The following is a 19,946-nucleotide window of genomic DNA, read 5'->3' on the forward strand; positions in this document are numbered from 1 at the left end:
CAGTGAATGAAGTGAAGGGGTGGGGGGAAAATGAAATCAGCTGATTTGAAGGACCTGATAAACAAAAATGCCACTAGTCTGCAAAATGATGAACTTAATTAAATGCAAAAATACCAGCTGTATGTTTCTAATCCCAATAAAATAAATTATTCTAATGTTTGCTTTGTAATTGCTAAGAGGATGAGAGAAAGACTTTCCCTTCTGTGAGGAGACTTAAACCTGTTTCCCAGCGGAGCTCAGCCACCCGTTGTTGACTCCTCCCGTCCCCTGCTCCCTTCCCGGGCTCAGAGCACAGCGCGGGCCACGATGACCCACAGCAGCACGTGCTGCTTGTGGGCATCACTGGGGCTAGCGACGCAGTGGGAGTCTTGCTGGTAGAGAACGCCAGGACAGAAGTTGTACTTCAGGGAAAACCACCCTCTGAAATAGGAAAGCTGATGCTGAGACTCAGCAACCTCCTCTTTAAATTGCCTGCAACGCTTAACTGCAAGGAGGAGGGAGCTTGGCCTGCGTATGCTGTTGTTTAATTTTGTTCCAGTTCTGATTGCACACTGACATATCCATTTTTAGGTGCAGAGCAAGGCCTTCATTAATCCAGCTCATCCCGCTCGCTCCTTGACAGATGACGCCAGTTGCTAAGCACCTGAAGCAGGCGCCAGCTCGGTATGCTGGTTTTCTGCCTGGGCTTTGCACATCCTTGTGGTCTGGGGGCACGCTGCCTTGTGCACTGGGAAGCTGGGGACCTGCTTTATCGTGGCAGCACAGGTTGCACAAGCAACAAATTCTCCCATCCTGCAAAATCTCACACGTGAAAGGAAGTAGAGGTTGAAAAACTGCATGTGCAGAAATAGTAACAGCAGTTCTAGAGGCCAGATTTGAATCTACCAGTAAAAAGGGACTGAGCTGATTATTTTCCGAAATAAAATCATAATTCTTATTGAGTCGACTCACACCAGTAGGATGTTGATCATATTATGAAAACTAATTTTACAAGGACAGCACCAACTCTGACAAAGTAAACCCTTCACTTTTTAAGGTACGTCTACCATGATAGCACTGTGTTAGCCAAAATCATGCATTAGAATACCATCACCTTTCCTGGTCAGTAGACCAAAATTTCCACACAGGTTTTCCCAAATGTTTAAGTTATTTTCATTGTGATTCCCTTTTTATTCCAGCATCTCTTAAAGGATGCTGAGAAAGAACCTCCTTTAACAGTCCTGCATTTGGCTGCTCTAAATTGGACAGTGGCTTGCATTTCCAACATCTCAAGGAATACAAAATTAGATCAGTGTAAATTTTTAGATGCAAAACTACACTTCCAAACGGGATTTGTTTTCAGTAATCATAACACTAAGTGGACTGTCAGAATTTAACAGCAGAAGCAAAGCAATGGAGTTATTTCTGCTCAAACAAGGAACTAACAACATAACTCTCTCAATTAATGTAAAGCAGGTGGTTGAAGCATAACACAATGGAGCACGTAGAGACTCAGTTGCTTTCCTCCTACACAGTGATCCAAGGAGCCAACACATTAGAAAGCTTTGAGTCTTGTTCAGCATCAGTGACTGTTTAAATGCCTTTGCAAAAAACAGAGGCCTCTTCTAGCACCTCTTTGATGTTTATTAAATGATCTGCCATCTCAATGGCTATTTTACATACACAGACAGTGATTTTACAACAACGTAACGGATGTCTCTATGCACTTACTAATGAACCTTTTTTTTTTTTTTAAGTATTTCTGAACACAGGTTATTGGAAAGGGGAAAAGGAAAGGAAGAAAGCCACCAGAAATAGAACAAGTACACTATTACTTCATTACTTTCAGTTTCTTACCATCATCTTCACATTCTTCTAGAGGCTTCTGCTGTTTGTTCAGGCACCGTGGATCTAGCCAAGATGTTGTTTTTGTGTTATGGCTGGGAACCAAAAATGGAAATATGACCTTTGTTAATAAAGCAGAGCTGAAGTATCAGTGACATAAAAGTATACATCCTCTTTATTATTCAACAGCCCTGAAGGCATACTTTTGCTCCAGAAGAAACAGCATTACAATTTGATGTTTTGCAAACTAGTCTACCAAATCACAAGAATCACAGCATTGAAAACACAAAGGTAAAAAGCAAAAATACAGAAATCAGTATTCCTGACTGGAAGGACACATATGAAAACTGCAGTATTATAATACTAATTTCCAAACTTTTGTCTTCGGTGGTTGGTTTCTTAATTCCAGGAGCTGTCTCTGAGCCATTTTCCTCCTGATGAATAGGGAGAAGTTTCCCTTCCTCCCTAAATCATGTAGTGGTCTTTGTTCTTACGAAAGACCTTTGACATTTGTCTAGATTTGACCCAAGCATTAGTCAAAAACAAAATTTCCAGTGGAAAACTTTTTAATTACACAAATAAAAATGTTCTGTTAAAGCCTTTGATGGAAGTCGAACAGCTTTACTTTCAACTTTTCCTTTCTACAAGTCCCCTGACAGTATCGTGATGCCAGTCCCAGTGGTGAAGGCTGCATAGCAAACAGGCTTAAAATAAATTTTTCTAGACATTATTTTCTCCCATCATTTTGTTTGCATATGCAGACAATCTTGTAATATAATGTCTCTTCTACAACCTGATGTCACCTTAGACATAACCTGCAAAGATACCTTTCCAGTCTCTCAGGTATCACATACCTAGCTTAGCCTTTAACACTGCTTAGCAGTTTTAAGTTTCAATACCATAGTAATGCTATTTACTTCTCCTTCAAGGTTTCAGAGAGGTTTACAAACTTAACCTTAACCTCACAATAGCCACATGAAGCTGGAGATGCTGTAATGAGGGCTACGATCCCTGAGGAATTAACAGCTGAACAGCAAACTTGTATTTTACTGCAAGAAGAGGGGACTGCCCTGCTCCTAGAATCAAAGTGTGTAAATAAAAGGTCCTTGCTTTACACATCCTACTACCCAGCCCTCCCAATGCAGGATCAGCAAATGTGTTCAGTCCTTTTGTATGCTTTAGAGCAATTAATCGCCAACTAGAAAAATGAACGGCAGAAATTCAGCAAGTCAGGCAAATTAACAGCAATAAAGCAGAGGGGTTCTGTCAACTTATAAATAAGCAAGTCTGTAGTCTAGCTGAGAAAGAGGGCGGTGGGAGGAGAGCAAGAGAATATTTGCATATTTTTTGCAACTTTGTCTTGCTAACCAAAGGCTCACGAAAGTGTAGTTTGTTGAGGCATGAAATATATAGCTAAACACCTTTCAGATCACACACTCGGAAAGGCAGGATTGTATTGAACCTGCAACATGCATACATCTACGTGCAGGGTAATGAGAAGCTGGGATACTTTGGGTAATGAAAACCCCAATTAAAGCACCAGAGAAACATATCTCAAGAGCCAAATTGCTTCAGCTACAAGCCATCAGGATTGGTTATCCGACATAGCTCTGGCCCCACTGGACCTGTGCTGGTTCTGTGCAAGCATCTCAGACGTTCCCACTGTTCCCTTCAGCACCCTGACTGGATAACCCAAAGCGCTGTAGATGATGATACTGACATCTGAGCCAGCTTGGGTCCACACAGCTCATTAGCTTGCTCTCTTAATTTGATACAAATCAAACTAAATTGTTTCTAGGCTCAGGGTGTCCTTAGAATTAATAGAACTGCAGTCATTCAGTGCTGTATCCACACCAACACATTCTTGCACAAAATCACTCCCTATGCGCATGTATCCTCAAAATGGTCAATCTGCACTGCAGGGAAGGAAGCAGTTGGTGTGCTACCAGATTTTCATGTCAGACAGATAGTTGTGTATGCAGGCTACGTTTTTCCACCACGTATATGATTCCCCTGCAAAAGGTCTAACAAATTATTTAAGGTGCTACAGTCCTGCACTGCTAAGAGAATGCACACACATAGAGAATACAGCAGCCGTGGGGATGGGTTTTGGGGGAACTGGTGGCTGCAGCAAAACCCCTGGCTAAAGCACCTGTAAGGAAGGACAGCAGGGGCCCATGTAGGGACAAAAAAGGGAGTAACTGTCTTCTTGGGCAGTATTTTGTGCTCAAGATCTGTCCTTCTCCAGGGAAGAAAACGGCAGGCTCCATGGACTATTACTCAGCCTGTGTTACATACATTAAAGCGAGCAAGTACGTCAAAGAATGAGGCACCCTGAGGACATAATGAGGGGCAGAATACTGTGTTTGGGATAACGAACACACTTCTGTTTCATCTGATATGCAGCTGATGAGAATTTGCATTGTGCCTTCTAGATTTTGGCTTATACTAGGGTGTTGGTGGAGCCTCTTGGAGTAACTGGAAAATGGCCTTTTTTACAGCGCTGTCTCCCAGCTGGTGAAGAGCTGTTGCAGCGCTCTCAGTCCCCCCAGCTCCTCAGATCTTCTGGCAGTCTTCTCTGATGGGTTCCCTTGCCACTGCAGCCAAAGGGAAACCTGCTCTGATAAACCTTCCCTTGGCCCTGTCCAAAAGTCCCCTCTCCTGCCGATGGAGCAGGACTGCTCCCTTACTGGCCTACTCCAGCATAACTCTCTGGAGTACCAGAAGGGGCTTCAGCAGAGGAGGTTCTTCTGTGCTAAGTGGCCACTGGCTTCTGGTACACAGACAGAGGATATCAGTTTCCAAGACCATATTAAACAGACCATCAAATCCAAAATCAATTCCTCACCCCGCTCCTCTACTTAGGCAGCTAAGGGCTTGAGTTGCAAAAGCTAATTGAATTTTAATGTCTAGCTAAACTCTGTGCAAGAAATCCCTTCCACTAACGGGTCCCATTTTATAAGTTACTCCTATCTCAATAAATCTAGATGAGTATCATTAGAGACTATTATTTATGGCATGAAAAAAAATCAATATCTTCATAGAACTGCTGACAGCTCTCAGCTCTTAGGCAAAGACAGCAGAGCACGAGGTACCGCTTTTCCAGACTTACTGTGCCTACTCGGCACTGAGCTATGCCTTCTGCAAAACACTGGAGCTTATTAACACATTTGGCCCATTTGCTCTGACAAGAGGTCAACACACAGAGTCCATTCCCTGGCTCTGCCACCGCCCCGGCACCTGATGCAGGAATTCTCCCTGCTGCATTATGCGCAGAGGCAGGCTCCAGAAACCAAGTCTCAGCCCTTTCAATTAGGAGCTTTCACTCCACCCGTTAAAACAACTGGCCCACATTTTACAAATGTCTGTTGCTATTCTAACTACCTTCACAAAACAAGCAAATTCCCTCTGCCTTTGAACTCAGGAGTAATTTGGATGTTAATCCAATCAGGAAATGCAAAACCTCTTCAGAAGCACTAAGGAACTTAACAGCTCTGCAACATAACTCTATACACTAAATATTTAATACACACACGAAATGTCTCCATGGAGGTTTTCTTATGCCCAAAGAGAGAGGGAGAGAGATAGAATTAGAACAAAAAAAAAAAAAAAAAAAAAAAAAAGTGCTTTACTCTATAAAATAGACTTCTCCGTTCTCGGTGTAGGCCATCTCCCAGTTTTCCGGCAGAGGACCTAGGTTATCCTCGGCAGAAGGAGGTAGGTATTGAGGGAGGTTCTGAGATGGTTCCGTGGTGGGAACGTTGGTGTGGCTATCAATTGCAGATGGTGGGGCTGTCTCTCTTACAGTATGTGTATTACGCTCGTCTTGGTCACCAGACTCTGCTGTAGAATAAAAAGAGCAAAAATATCATCAAAAGACAGTCTTTTTCTCTTCCCTTTTGCTTCCCTGGGTTTATCCTTACAGCTTTCCTTTCCTTGCTTTTCAATGCACAAGAGGCAGCAAGAGATGAACCCCGGGTAAAGACTCTGCAGCCTTTTTGCCGGCAGGGATGAGCTTGCTTTGCCCACGCGCTGCAGCCAGCGCCGAGCCGAGCTGTGATCAGCTCCCCTGCTCGCTTTGACGGGCCCTGCGGAGGTACCAAAGCTTTCCCAGCTGTCTGAGGCCAGGGCTTGCTGATGGAGACAACTTCAACGGGCTTCTGAGCAGGCTTACAGGTTTGCTCCCGCAGTGCCAGTTGTGGGACAGGGATTAGCAGAATAAAATTTCCTGTTTGAAGAGCGATCAAAAAGGGAGATTTTTACAAGTGCAGGCGGTAGCCAGAAGCTTGAAGTCAACAAGCTAATGGTGAACATCTTTAGTGCAGTGCTTTTTTTTTTCTTTTTTAAATTAAAAATTAAAATGAATGTCAGCACTACACCATGTGTCCACATGTTGCTGCTCACTAGTGATGTTCTTGCTGTCTGAGGAGGTTTATTCTGTGGCTCATCACTGTATCCTACCAGTCAAAGTCACTCAGGAGTATTTTATGATGTATCTGGCCCTTCTCCCTTAAAGGAAACATTCTTATATCAGTGCTGTTTGGAGCTGTATCCATGAGACAGTGCTGCTCATTCCTTCCAACCCCAATCACAGTAAATGCTCTCCAAAAACCAGGCCTGTGCCCCTAACTCCTTCACAGAGAGGTTTTGGCAACAACAGACAAATTCTAAAATTACTCCTGTGTCGACCAAAGGGATTTTCTCTGGTTCTTGAAGGTGCTGAAAATTTATGGAAGTGCTTCCAAATCACCTGAGGCCACCAGTCAGCCTCCGGTACACACAGCAGGCAACACACCGAGCAAAAGACAGAGAGATCAGCATCACACTGCCCAGTCCCCAGCAGTGGGACTGAAAGGGCTTCACAGCCAGGACCTCGTCTCTGCTCTCTAGACCATAGACCATGGACCTCCTCAACTCACAGCCCTGGTTTTTGGGAGGGCTGTTAACTGCAGCTCCTGCACTATTCTAGTCTGTGTGCTGCCATTGCAGAAAGGGAAGATGCTGAAAATAACTAACTGGGAGATGAGGGAAGAAAAATATCTGGACTATACCAGTTCCCTCAGCTGCCTTCCTGGCATTCAATATTTTTAGGTAGAAGATGACAAGATAAAGAAGCATGAATGAATCATCGCCAGCTAAAGCCTCAGAGTGTAAACATGCCAAACTCTGGAAAACACAAGTCATTGAGAGGTCTTCTAAGGAAGCTGGAGCATTTTAATATGGCTAGCACGTCTACGTGTGAAATAAGCATAAGGAATCACTTTGGTATATGAGAAATAACTCTTTTCTTGATTCTGTGCCCATTTAATGGAGGCAAGGGGCCAGGGCGTGATAACACTGCGACAAATGAGCTGCATCTCCCAATATTTCATCTTGTGAAGGAAACAAAGCAGCGAAACGATGCTCAAATTAGTTCAGAGGCACCAAACTGAGACGGGCAGCAAGGAGGTCAAACAGCACCTCCCACCAGCTTCCTCCCAAAATCAGATCTTGTTGACAAGGGCTGAGGTTGCTGCCATGTCACAACATAGAACACAGAACAGAACTTTGTAAAGGAGCTGGTAAGCAGAGACAGAAACTCCAGCCTGGGAGGGATTAGCCCAGCCAGGAGTGACTTGGGTTGGAAATACGTAACAGGCAGCAGCCCAGCACAGCACAAGCCTCAAAGCCATTTGCCAGTCTGGCCCAGAGAGGGCCAAAACTACACCTCTGTCTAAATCCTTTTAGAGCTCTACACAGACTTTAGAGCCAGGACTTTGGCAGGTAGGAACTAGCATGACAGTTCCTATGACCTACCAGAGGCTGGGAAGGGAAATTGTCATGGTGGTAAGAAGTGACCAGAGGATGACAAAGGACCTAGTGCCAGTAGTGATGGTGAGCACCCACAGCAAGCGAAAGCTTGAAGGTGTGGATAATGCTCCCTGCTAAGTGCTTACTTCAAAGGGATCAAGGAAGACGAATTCAGTGCTTGAAACTGAGCTGAGGAAGTAATGCTCTAAGCGCTAACAAATACCAGGATTGCAGACATGGGGAAGAGCTCTTGCTCCTCAGAGCTTCACAAACTTCCAGTTGATTTCTGTGGAAACTCAACTGATCTTCAATATTATTTTGCTGTGAATCTGCCTGCACAGCACTTGACTTTAAATTGCAGAAGTTTCCAATGATCTCTCAGCTCAATGGTAGCCACAGTGGGACTGAGATCTGTGCTCAGCAGGACACAAGGCCTGCATAAAATACAAAGTTTGCACCCATGTTTCATACCTCACTCCTACAGCAAGCAGCCCTCACTTAGCTGGAAGGTATCTAGGAGAAGAGCACCTAGTAATTGTACGTCATGAGTATCTCTAGATGCAAGGAAGGGGAAAGGACAGAAACTTATTTAGAAAGAAACAATAAATAATTTCAAATGTAATCCTGGATGAGTAATTTCATACTGTTTGTAACTATCAACCATATCGCAAGACATCCTTGAACTTTCTGCAACTATTCCCCATTTTTTTCTCATCCAGCTCAATCCCACAGTGACTTTTTAGACAATACAATGATGTATGTGACTGTCCACACCTGGACATCTGCCATTCAGGTGTTGTTGGCCAGTTCTGTCTGGCACTAACAGCTTTGCAGGAAACCCATTAAAAACAACCCCTCCCCCCAAAAAAAAAATCCCCCTCCGAAAACCTTCCCCATGTATCCTAACTGATGGACCACGGAACTTATGTTTTACCTGTGAAGCTACTGCTCATTTCAGGTACATCATCCTCTTCCTCATTCTCTGTATGCACTATGCCAGCATTTTGCATATCATTGTAAGACTTGGTTCGCTTTGGAGTCGACTGCTTGGAGCCACACTGCAGGTTTTGCAAAGCATCAGTGGAAGTCACTTTCCCACTGAGGGGCTGGCTGGGAGGCTTGGGCGTTCCATAATAGTTACCTAGGCAATAGAAACACATTTGCATCTTCAAAAGGGAACAGTTTATAGCAGCAAGTTTTCTATTTTATTTTATTTTCAGTTCCATTAAATTTTCTGTCTCTCACCAAAAGCAAGTAAATATACTAATACACACCATTCCCCTTTTTGGGGGCGCACATTTCATCTCTAGAGCAGACACAGAAATATTTCTTGCCTTTTAAGTTATTGCTGTTGAATCTAAAAGGAGAAGCAACGGTTGCATTGTTTAGGTGCACTGAGCGTACAAGGGCTAAAACAAAAGGCAGTCACGGTGAATAGCAAAACTTCATCTCGTTACATCTGAATTTCAATTAGCAGCCTTTTTACATGTGTGCACCCACACAATGCTGTGGCAGATCTGGAGTGAGCCCTGCAGAAAATAAAAAATTCATGACTGCTATCACCAAGAGAAGTGATAAAAGGCTCGATGGCCTGCTTTAATACACAGGTTCTTTTAGGGTGGATGTTGCACTTAAAAAGCAAAAACTGTTCTCTCTCTCTGAAGGAAAACTTTGTCAAAGGATAGAAAAGAAAAGACACCACGTGGCATCACTTTCTTCAAAGAGGAAACTCAGCAGTTGGGTCAACTTGGGTAGAAGGGAACAACCAGACCTTAAAGCAAAACCTGAAGTGACAAAGATGCACCCAGAGTTAATGCAACACACAGCTCTGGGCAGCCATCGCCAGAGGTGACAGAAACAGTGCAAAGTGCTTGGGATGCTTTGTTGTCATTTTAACTGGCCATGGAAGAAATACAGAATAAGTGCAGATTCACTGATGCCGGAACCACCTGGAGGTATTGCACCGTTCCTGTTTCACTTCACCTCAAACACCACAGTAGGGCTCCATTTGCTCTGAAATGCTCCACAGGAACCTCAGGTCTGGAATCAGTTCCCGCAGTGCTGGGCATTACAGCAATTCAGACCTATTGCAAGGTGCATCTTTTACGTTTTACACAATGATCTGTGATATACAACATAAAACTCCTCAGAATTTTCCCTTTCAGGAATTATATTAAATTTTATTTTGCACCTTTGGATTCCAAGGGTGGACTTAAAAATTCTCCCTATACTCTCTGCTATGACAAAATATAAAGGATGCCCTCCTGTATGACTTCAACTGTGGCAGCAGCACAAAATTCTTGTCTAATATACACACATATTTGATTACACGCTTCATCTATCTCCACAGTCTATGTAGAACTTGAAAGCTCTATTTTTCATTTTTTCAGTGCATATTTTGTTCACCCACTGCAGGAGATCAGGTTTGAGACCATCTAAGGAACCTGAAGTTGCACAAGTCCACAGGACTCAATGAGATGCATTTGCAGATCCCAAGGGAACTGACTGATGAAGTTCTATCTTCATAGAATAAAGCCACTATCCATTGTATTTGAGAAGTTGTGGAAGTCTAGTGAAGTTCCCACTGACTGGAAAAGGGGATATAACCCAGGGAACTACAGGCCAGTCAGTCTCACCTCTGCGCCCAGCAAAATCATGGAGTAGATCCTCCTGGAAACTATGCTAAGGCACGTGAAAAATAAGGAGGTGATCGGTGACAGCCAACATGGCTTCACTAAGGGAAACCATGCCTGATAAATTAGGTGGCCACCTACAACAGGATTACAGTGTTGGTGGATAAGGGAAGAGAGCTAACATCATATACTGTCATGCATGACATCCTTGTCTCTAAACTGAAGAGACATGGGTTTGACAGATTGTCCACTTGGTGGACAAGGAATTGCTGGATGGTCGCACTCAAAGAGTTGTGGTCAATGGCTCAACGTCCAAGTGGAGACCAGTAAGCGTGGTGTTCCTCAGGGCTCAGTATTGGGACCAGCGCTATTTAACATCTTAGTAGGTACAGAGACAGTAGAATCAAGTGCACCCTCAGCAGGTTTCATGATGACTCCAAGCTGTGGGGTGCAGTTGACACACTGGAGGGAAGGGGTGCCATCCAGAGAGATCCCGACACGCTCAAAAGGCAGCCCTGTGCACACCTCATGAAGTTCAACGGGACCAAGTGCAAGATCCTGCACATGGGCCAGGGCAATCCCAAGCACAAATACAGGCTGGGCAGAGAACGGACTGAGAGCAGCTCTGAGGAGAAGCACTTGGGGGTATTGGTTGACAAGAAGCTCCACACAACCCAGCAATGTGTGCTCATAGCCCCAGAAAGCCAACGGTATCCTGGGCTGCATCAAAAGACATGTGACCGTTCTATGATTCTATGATAATTACACTATATATTTAATATCCATTCTCCAAAAAGTATACACGCCCCTTTATTAACACTGTTACACTAGATGGAAACCACGTGTCAAAGGCAGATTGTGTGAAGGCACTTTAAAACCTCATCTCTGCTAAAAAAGATCTTTTAGCTTATTTTTATACAGATGCATGTGTATTTTTGTTGCAGAAGCCAACAGCATCATTCATAGACTGAGATACAGCACTGAGTTTAAAGTTAGTCAGGCAGCTCTGCATTGACCTGCCTCAGTGCTGTATGCAGTATTTCCAGTCACTCAGTGCAGTTCATACTGCTCAGCCATCACACACTTGAGGTTCCAAATGACATACCCTTACTTCAGTTTGAAGTACTAGTTCTTAATCTCAACTCCTCTTTAGCTGACTGCATTACCTTTCCCGTTAGAGCATCTAAGTCCCTTACAACCCTGAACCTGCATGGGCTGTCAGGTTTAGGGTAAGATCACAGGGATCATACCTGCCTCAGCACTTGCAGAACTCAGCCTGTGACTCTGGAAGGTCTCTGGACACATCAGGAGCAAGGGAGACCAGGAATCACCCTGGCTCAGGCTGGCAGAGTCCGTCTGGGAAGACCACTTCAGACACATATTGCTACCTTTCCCCTGCACTGCCTCCCAAGAAGAGAAAAAGTCTTTCTTGCAGAGCTGAGGCTGGAGAAGTCTGAGTTGCTCCTGCCTCCATGCTTTTACAGCTGGAGTGCTAGGACAGCAACACGTGCAGGTTTGTCTTAACAAGGTGTGCTCGAGCCTGTATACAACATCGCGGATTCCGCTCCATAGGAGCAGCAACGCTCTGCAATGCTTTCATCTTCTGTTCATTTCAGAATCTTAAATGTACATTGATACATAATTTATAGGGAGAAGGAAATTACTTCTTCTGGAAAGAGCCTCTAATGGGGATGGAGGCTCCTCAAGCAGGTTGCAGTCTCTGCTAGAGAAATTATTCTTATGCTCTACATACTGCAGGGCTGGTTTATACAAGACGAGGAGGAATAGGGGAGAGAAAGCGCAAAGGGGAAATACAAAGGTAGGTAGGCAGAAAAAGTATAATCAACCCTACTCCCATTCTATCCCCTTCGGCATTTCTCCTAAGAATGCTGCTAGTTTGGGGTTCAGGTTTTTGTTTGTTTAGGGTTTTTTTTTTATTTTCCTTCCCCCCCGACAAAATGTGTATTTTCTAAGGATGTTAACTGCTAAGCAGAGAGAGCCACTTGCGTGCCATATTAGTGAGAACAGCTTTTACTTATGGCACTGTACATGACTATTTTGTCCAAAATTTATTTCAGGTCTGTTGTAAATGGTTAAATCTTTTTGCAATGGATGCAACAAAGTGAAGGGAGGGGATACATAGATGTTGCTAGTGTGGGGTTTTGTTTCTTCTGGATAGGAACATGGCACAGACGTTACCACCCCTCCACCAATTGCAGAGAAATACATTATTTTATTTTTAAGTTTTGCTCCTTTTCAGTTCCTCTAGCAAAAAGCAAGGCTGGAGTTCCTAACAGTCCTCAGCAGAAAACCAGGCTTCTCTATTTCAGATTTGCTTACCCTGAAATCATTAGTCACGCTTCAAACCAGCCATGGTTGTTGTTACTATTAGTCAGTAATTATTTCCTACTGAAACAGTGTGCTGTCTTAGAGGATCCCTACAAGTAGATATGAACACATGCAACAAGCAATAGGAATCTGAAACTGAGCATAGCTCTGCACGTGTGGGGTTTGTTTTACGGAATATGGGAAATGCAGCTATTGGGGCTGAACTTTTCTTTTTCCTCCACAGGAGGCAGATTCAGTCCGAGTCAGTATTCCAGAAAATCACAGCTCTTCCTTCAGATTTATACAAGGACATACATGTTTGGAAAACAACCCAGTTCATGATGCAAAAGTGCAAAAGAAAGCTCCAACTCAGCTTCCAGGTGACATGGAGAATGAGAGAAAATGGAAATACTCTTTTCGTCATGTTTGCTGGATGCAGTCAGATCTATTTCTCTTCTCTGAGCAGTTCTTTACGAAGACATGGCATGTGGGCCTGGGCATGGGGGCAGACACATCATTAGGAGGGACTGGCACAAAATTATCTTCAAAACTCAGCTTTAATCTTAGAAATTGCAGAGATAAAATATTTACCCTGTGACTCAGAAATCCAAACGTGCACCATTAACAACTGACAGTGAACAGCCCAGCAAGAGTTTTAAAACACTCAGACTCAACATTATTTGTTCAAATTAAATCTGTCAGTGTTTATGAAAAAACATACATTTAAAAATATGCTTTAACAGTGTTTTGTGAGCCACTTGTAAGCCTAAAGAACGGGCTAACTTCATAGCTAGTGTAATTTGTACTGAATATCCAATCAGCTCTAATTATTAACAGCATGTTACATGTGCATACACAAGCATCTGTCATCCCAGAGGATCCCAAAACATTTTCTAAAGTCAGCACAGTAGTTATGGCAGGACTCCCCGGGGTGCTGAGCTCAGGTGAATCTCTGCAAAACTTCTGAGGGCTGTGCCCCTAACGTGATGTCCCAAAGCTGAAGAAGAGCAGCCTGTCTCCCCGACAAAGGAGATTCCTTGATCAAGACAGCAGGAAAACCTCTACTTTTCTGTGGAAATGCTGGTTCTGAAGCAGCCAGCCTGGCAGAACACAGCCCTTTCCCATGTCTGATTCCTATGGGAACCAGGCTTCTAAGCTTTACCTTCTTCCCAATCACATTTGGATCCTGCCTGCAGCGACTGAATTAATAGCTAATAATAATGCATTCACTCAGCAGATGCACATACCATTAAACTGAATTCCTTGTCATCACCTTTCCCTAACCCTTACTTTACTCAGTCCCTTGGTGCTTAAAACTTATTTAACCACAACTTAAGTTTGATGGCAGCTTTTGCAGCCAAATCCATGACTTAATCCACATGCTCTAAACTGCTGCTCAGGAGAGTGCAAAAAAGTAACAATAATATTGAAAAAAAAACAGAATAGCTATTTGGAATGAGTTGATTTCTTTTCATCTCCTTATCTCTAAGTGTCAGCAGCTTACACATTTTAGCATCATGCACAGTAATTAGACTTTGGTAACAACTAATCACAACAATAAGACAAGTTCTCATCATCCTAACACTTCTTCCTCTGCCAATTCAAGCAGTGATCATAATCAATGAAAGCAATCTAGAGCAGCTTCTACCCTGTCCTGCAGTGTATGAATTAAAGCAATGCTGTCAGCCAAGAGAACTTTCTTTTTCAATTTTAGAAACATAGTAGTAATGGAAAGCTTGTTTTCTGTTTTGAAATAACAAAACAATCTTATTAAATATTTGCCTGATGGGCCGTAAATTCACAAACACCCTTCAGTTTTTTACGTGACCTGTAATTTGAAATGTACTTCACAAAAATACACCAATTAGCTACCCTTAAGTAAAATAACTATGAATCTAATCCACAAAAAATTTTGCGGATCACCATTCAATTAATTTCAAGTGGAAAGGACTCCATCCATCCAAGATGCCGCTTCTGGAACAGGTAGAAAGGCACAAGAGCAGAGGTGCAATCTAAAAGGCTCCGTAGTGGAACGCAGGTGTTTCACCTTGCAGAGAGGGAAGATGAGACCACGAAGCTGCTGGGCTGGGGCCAGGGTGGCAGGGCTAGCATGGAGAGGGGAAAGAAGGCAGAAGAGCTGTGTGCAAGGTAGGCAGGAGCTTGAGCATTAATCCTAATGGTACAACATCAATTGACGAATGTGGTCCCAAACCATCTATTTCAGTCGCTTTAATCTGTAGGTGCCGGCTTTGCAGTAGCAATTTTCTTTTCTGGGGGAGGAAAATTTGTCTTGGTTTTCTGGTGCAAAGAGATTTAGGCCTGGGACTGGGAGTGCATTTGTGTCTCAGGAAAGGACCGAGCAGAGTTCTTGCAGTTCTGAATTTACTGACGCCTACTGTGAGGCATAATTTTGCAGTTATAAAAATCCCAAGAAACTCAAAAGCCTCTGTGTAGCACAGAGGACCCTGCGTCCACAAGAAGTGCATCTGATCTTCAAAGCTACCACTCCATGTTAACAATGACTCCATTAACAGCTCATGTTTTAAAAAGCAGTTTGTAGCTTGCTTTGTTGATGTAAATGGGTATTTTGGGAAAGTGACTTGGAGATAAGCAGCAAAATTAAGCAAGGCCTCGACACAAAGACTTTAAATGTAATTATTAATGTAATTGTTTTCTTTTCCAAGATGCAGCTCTTCTTCTCTACAAGAACCAAAACAATTGACCCTTAATTTTAGCAGAAGAGCTTCTGCTCATCTAATCCAGCAAGAGTGCTTGTGTCTGATTAGCACGGGATGAATTGATTCCTGGGAGCAGAGCTCCTGCTACAGGGTTTTTTGTCTGTTCTCTTCCAAGATCACATTTGGCTACAGATTTCTATACATTTAGATGACAGATCTGGCTGCTGTCTGTGGGATTCACCTAGCTGCAACTGCACATTGATTAGCAATTGCCTTGAGGAAATTCAGAGTATCCAGGCAACCAGAGGAGGCCGCAGATACAGCATCTGGATCCGAAGCAAAACACAAGCAACGGAAGAGAACTCAGGGAAATTAACCGACAATATAGACAAATCCAATTTGCTTTAAATAGTAGGTTCTCTGTCACTTTTTGCAGTTATTAATGGTGAGGTTCACTGAAAGATCAGTCTGGATTTCTCGTTAATTTAGTCAAAATGTTACAATGTGCACATTTCAATTTATGTCTAAAATTTAACATACACTCCAATTAGTGTCCTTGTAGGCAATGACAGCACAGCGGTCACCTACAGATCAAATCACTCTCATTTATTCTGATTTTTCCTGTGTTGAGATATCACTAAGTATTGCCACATGCTATTGTTAACACTCATGTACAGCTGCATCCAGGCACATTTAATGCATGGAAAATTTGTAAAACAAAGCAAAGATACTTCAAGTAACACATAAGCAGTAAGACCTTGGTAGCACGGAGCACGAGATGACTATGGAAGCTCAGGGTGTTTCCTGAGCCAAGCTATATTACAGCAACTGTTAAATCCACATGCAAATAGATTTAAAAAATTCATAGGGAACATAAATAAGCATTGCTTGTGCATGGTATATACAGAGAACACAGGTGAAACAGCTGGAACACACATTCCTGCAAGGCTGTAGGAATTAGGAAAATACCATTATAAGCCTTTGCAATATGCAACTCTTCTTGCAAATACATAAAGTATTTATATATATACTTCCACCAGGAGGATGTGTCCTACTAACACCTCGCCTCTCCAGAAGGCAGTGGCCTTAAAGAAGGCATGTATCATAGCTCACAGCACAGGCTGAGCTCTGCAGTGGCAGGGAAATGCCACGGGTTGCGGCAGCTGGGCTGCCTCATGGTGCAGAAGGGCTGCCCAGCTGCAAAGGAGCTGCTAACACCAGCAGGGAGTAGCCAATTCTCAAGACAGTCCTGACAACATCCAGTACCAAGAAACGATGCTAAATATGCCTGGCTGCCATCTATCAATGGACTACTATGAACAGCCTTCAACACATCACACTGTGGTTAGAGATAAATGCTGCCTTAAAAAAAAAACCAACCTGAAATCTAACTTAGGAAAAAAGCAACTAGTTCACTCTACCTTTTTTTTTGCCACAGGTGTTTAGGAACAACCTTCTCCTCCAAGTGTGATGTTTTAAAATGCATCAAAACCAGTGAAAAGCAGGACTGCTAATGAACAATTTCAGGCAGAGCTCGCATTGAAAAACTTCCTATAAAAACAATCAGGAATGGCACAGGAAATTCAAAACCACTCTAAACCACTATCAGAGATTTGAATATTTGCTTTTAGAGAGTTACTCAGCTACCACTTTAGCTGTTTGTAGAATGAAGCATTATTATCAGATGACACTTCAGTATAGCAGCAGTCACGCTTAACACTGATAATCATTCACATACACAGGAACATGTCTTTTCTTCTTACTAGTGTTTAAAAAAATAACCAAACAAACAAACAAAAAAGCAAAGTATAAAAGCCAAAGACAGAACAGGAATCTTTCTGCAGTGCACAGATGTTAATAAGTGGATATTTGACATGATACATTGTAATGATGTTAGAGGAGCCATTATGATTTATTGAGTCAATCTGTACTATGGAGACAATAATAAGCAGATCTCATCTTATTAAGCGGAACATGTTGTTCCGCTGCATGGGCATCCCCAGCATCTGCCACCCTTCCTTGCCCAGTCTTCCCATCAGGTTTTGCATGCCACAGACACAGATGTCATTTCAAGGTTGCACCAAGTTGGCGAAACCCACAGGCTGTGAAGACACCAGAAGACCAGCAAAGAAAATCCAGCCATTTTGCTAAAGCAGCTGGGGGAGTGGGGCTGCTGCGAAGAAACCCAAGGAGAGCTAGCACATCAGATAAATTAGGCTAAAGGCATCTTGATTTGAAGCATGTTGCTGAATACACCTCTCTACTTCAGCTGAAATTTTAACTGCACTATTAAGGTAATTTATTACACTCATTAAGTACCACAGTCGGAGACCCTGTCTACAGTAGCTAGTTTTATACACTTTAAAAATGTTAGCAAGTCACCCCATTACATCTTAGTCATCAGACTAATGCAGATTACTTATTACTTCTCTTGGCAATCACATAACACTTGTCCTGAGAATGAAAGATGACGCCTTGACAATAATACACTATAATGTAATAACCCTTCACATGTTATAAAGTGAAGCACTTTTTCTTTTGAGGATCACTAAGTGCTGGGCAGGCATTCATTAATACAGCCTCACCAGACCCCAGCGACACAGCCATCACCATTCAAAATTCAGCCACCATGCTAATGTCCCTGTGCTTCTCTGCACAGCAGCCACCTCCACTGCTGCATTCAGCACAGCCCTCTGAAACAGCATCGCTTCCACTCTCTCCCTCCTATTTGTAATAGCAGATAACTGCAGGCACAGGGTATCTGCTGAAATATTAATGAAGAGAGAACTAAGTGTTGTTTTAATATTCTCCAGGCCAGTAACCTGAAGTATAGAGCAGTTACCTGATCTGCCCAAGGCCACTCAGCAGATGGGGAAGAAACACGAGTAATATCTAGAAGTTTTGGTTCTGCTCAACACAGTCCTCCCTTGGGGTCTCTGTGAGAGCCTGCAATTCAAATGCAGAAGTAATTGCCAAATAATTAGTAACCTACACAATCACTTCCATGCATCCGTCACTATTTTACACCCTGAAGGCGCAGTCAATAAGTGCCTGAGATTACAATTATCATAATTTCCTACCCACCAGAAGGCCTAGATAATGGGCAGTCTAAAAAGACTTTTCCTTCCTAGTAAGTATTGTCAAAGGGAATTACCAACTGGCTTGAGCACGTTCCGTGCATCTTTACCAGTATGCAGGTGGTGCAAAAAGCACCAGTACTGGTGCAGCACCACAGCTTTGGGTAGGTCTTCTAGGATTTCAGCTTCAGCTCCAGCTCCTGGATTCATGTGATCACCATGTTGCTTTCATTGGGAGAAAAAAAAAATTTCTAAGCTTTATGGTTAAACCCCAGCATGTTAAAACTGGAACTGAAAACCTCAGGAATTAGGGCTTCCTAATTCCCCCTCTCCCACCTGATTACAATTTTTGGAGCATTTTGGGTGCAGAACATACCAGAGAGGTGACAAGTGACCAAAAAAGCAGCTGCCATGCCCGCTCTGCATTCACTGGCATGTGAATCAAAAACTGCCCAGAGGAACCTATTTGCAGTGCACCAGAAAAAATAATACTGCCATTATGCAGCCCAGTAGGTAGGCAACACCTTCTTTGTCCTATTCATCTTGCAGTTTCTTTCTTTGCAATTAGAGCATTTTTAAAACCCAGGTTGTCCTTTTAAAACCTGATACATTCTCCTACTCCTTGATGGTTTCCAGCTGTTCCTTTCTGCTTGTTCTTTATTCTTTCCAAACCAGTATCAAAATCCATATCAGCATCAAAGTCCTGCGTACCACCCCTCTTCTGATGGCTCCCTGTTTTCTAATTTTTCTCCCATAAGTTCTCTTCAGTAACTGTTACTAAACAAACGCTTGTGTTGTGTCTTCCACAAGGTTTTTCCCAATGGTAGTGCAAGTACCCAGGTGGCTTTATGCCTTCGATAGGCAAACAAATGTCATCCAGTAATGCTAAAACTTTATCTTGATCATTTGGGTCAGACTTCCTCCCTAGCTGCTGAATCATAGCACAGAAATACAGAGCATTCATCCATATCCCACCACCACCACATACAGACACTGACAACTTACGTTGGCCAGAAGGAAACTTGGGACCACCACCCTGACCCTAAACCACCAGCCTGCTTCAGCCACAAGAGCTTGTGGCTGCCAGGCACACGAAAATTTCCCTATTAATCATCACTACTCTCCATTTCATAGCATTCCCCTTCCTTCATCTCTAAATCATGTAATTGCACTGTAATCAAAAGCAACCCTACCTTTGCAATTGATTCCTACTCAGTACAATGGGTAGCATTATTAATAATAAAAGCCATGCATTATTTTATGGTTCTTCAGAGAGAAACAGAAGGTTATTTCCTTTTGTTGGGTTCCATCCCTCTGGTTTAGAATAAGTCATCACTGGCAAGGTCAAAAATATAATCAACTTCATCATGGTGGTACACTTCGAAAATAATAATAAAAAAAGAAGGTAGCAAAATACAACATAAACCAAATAATTAATCTAAGACTATAAAACTGGACAATAACAAACACTTCTTGAATGTCAGAAGTCTAACCTACTTTGCTGTCTGTGGTATTTCGCAGATTATTTTTTTTTATGGGCAAAATTGCTGGTGATCGCAGCGTTGAGTCTGAATCACACCATCTTCCAAGATCTAATCAAGATCAGCAATGTTTTG

General features: G+C 42.9%; 1 protein-coding gene across 27 annotated transcripts in view; it reads right to left on the bottom strand.

Annotated features, from left to right (window-relative positions):
- The window catches only part of MAGI1 (membrane associated guanylate kinase, WW and PDZ domain containing 1), a 355,855-nt gene that overhangs the window by 70,636 nt on the left and 265,273 nt on the right, over positions 1 to 19,946 (bottom strand). For all 27 annotated transcript variants that reach the window (XM_055707410.1, XM_055707402.1, XM_055707400.1 and 24 more), the window contains 3 exons: positions 8,549 to 8,755; positions 5,457 to 5,667; positions 1,837 to 1,919 (listed from right to left, as the gene is read on the bottom strand). In XM_055707410.1, the coding sequence (XP_055563385.1) occupies positions 1,837 to 1,919; positions 5,457 to 5,667; positions 8,549 to 8,755 (501 nt within the window). The remainder of the gene's footprint in view (positions 1 to 1,836; positions 1,920 to 5,456; positions 5,668 to 8,548; positions 8,756 to 19,946) is intronic.

This window comes from Falco cherrug, chromosome 4, assembly GCF_023634085.1.
Source record: "Falco cherrug isolate bFalChe1 chromosome 4, bFalChe1.pri, whole genome shotgun sequence".
NCBI lineage: Eukaryota > Metazoa > Chordata > Aves > Falconiformes > Falconidae > Falco > Falco cherrug.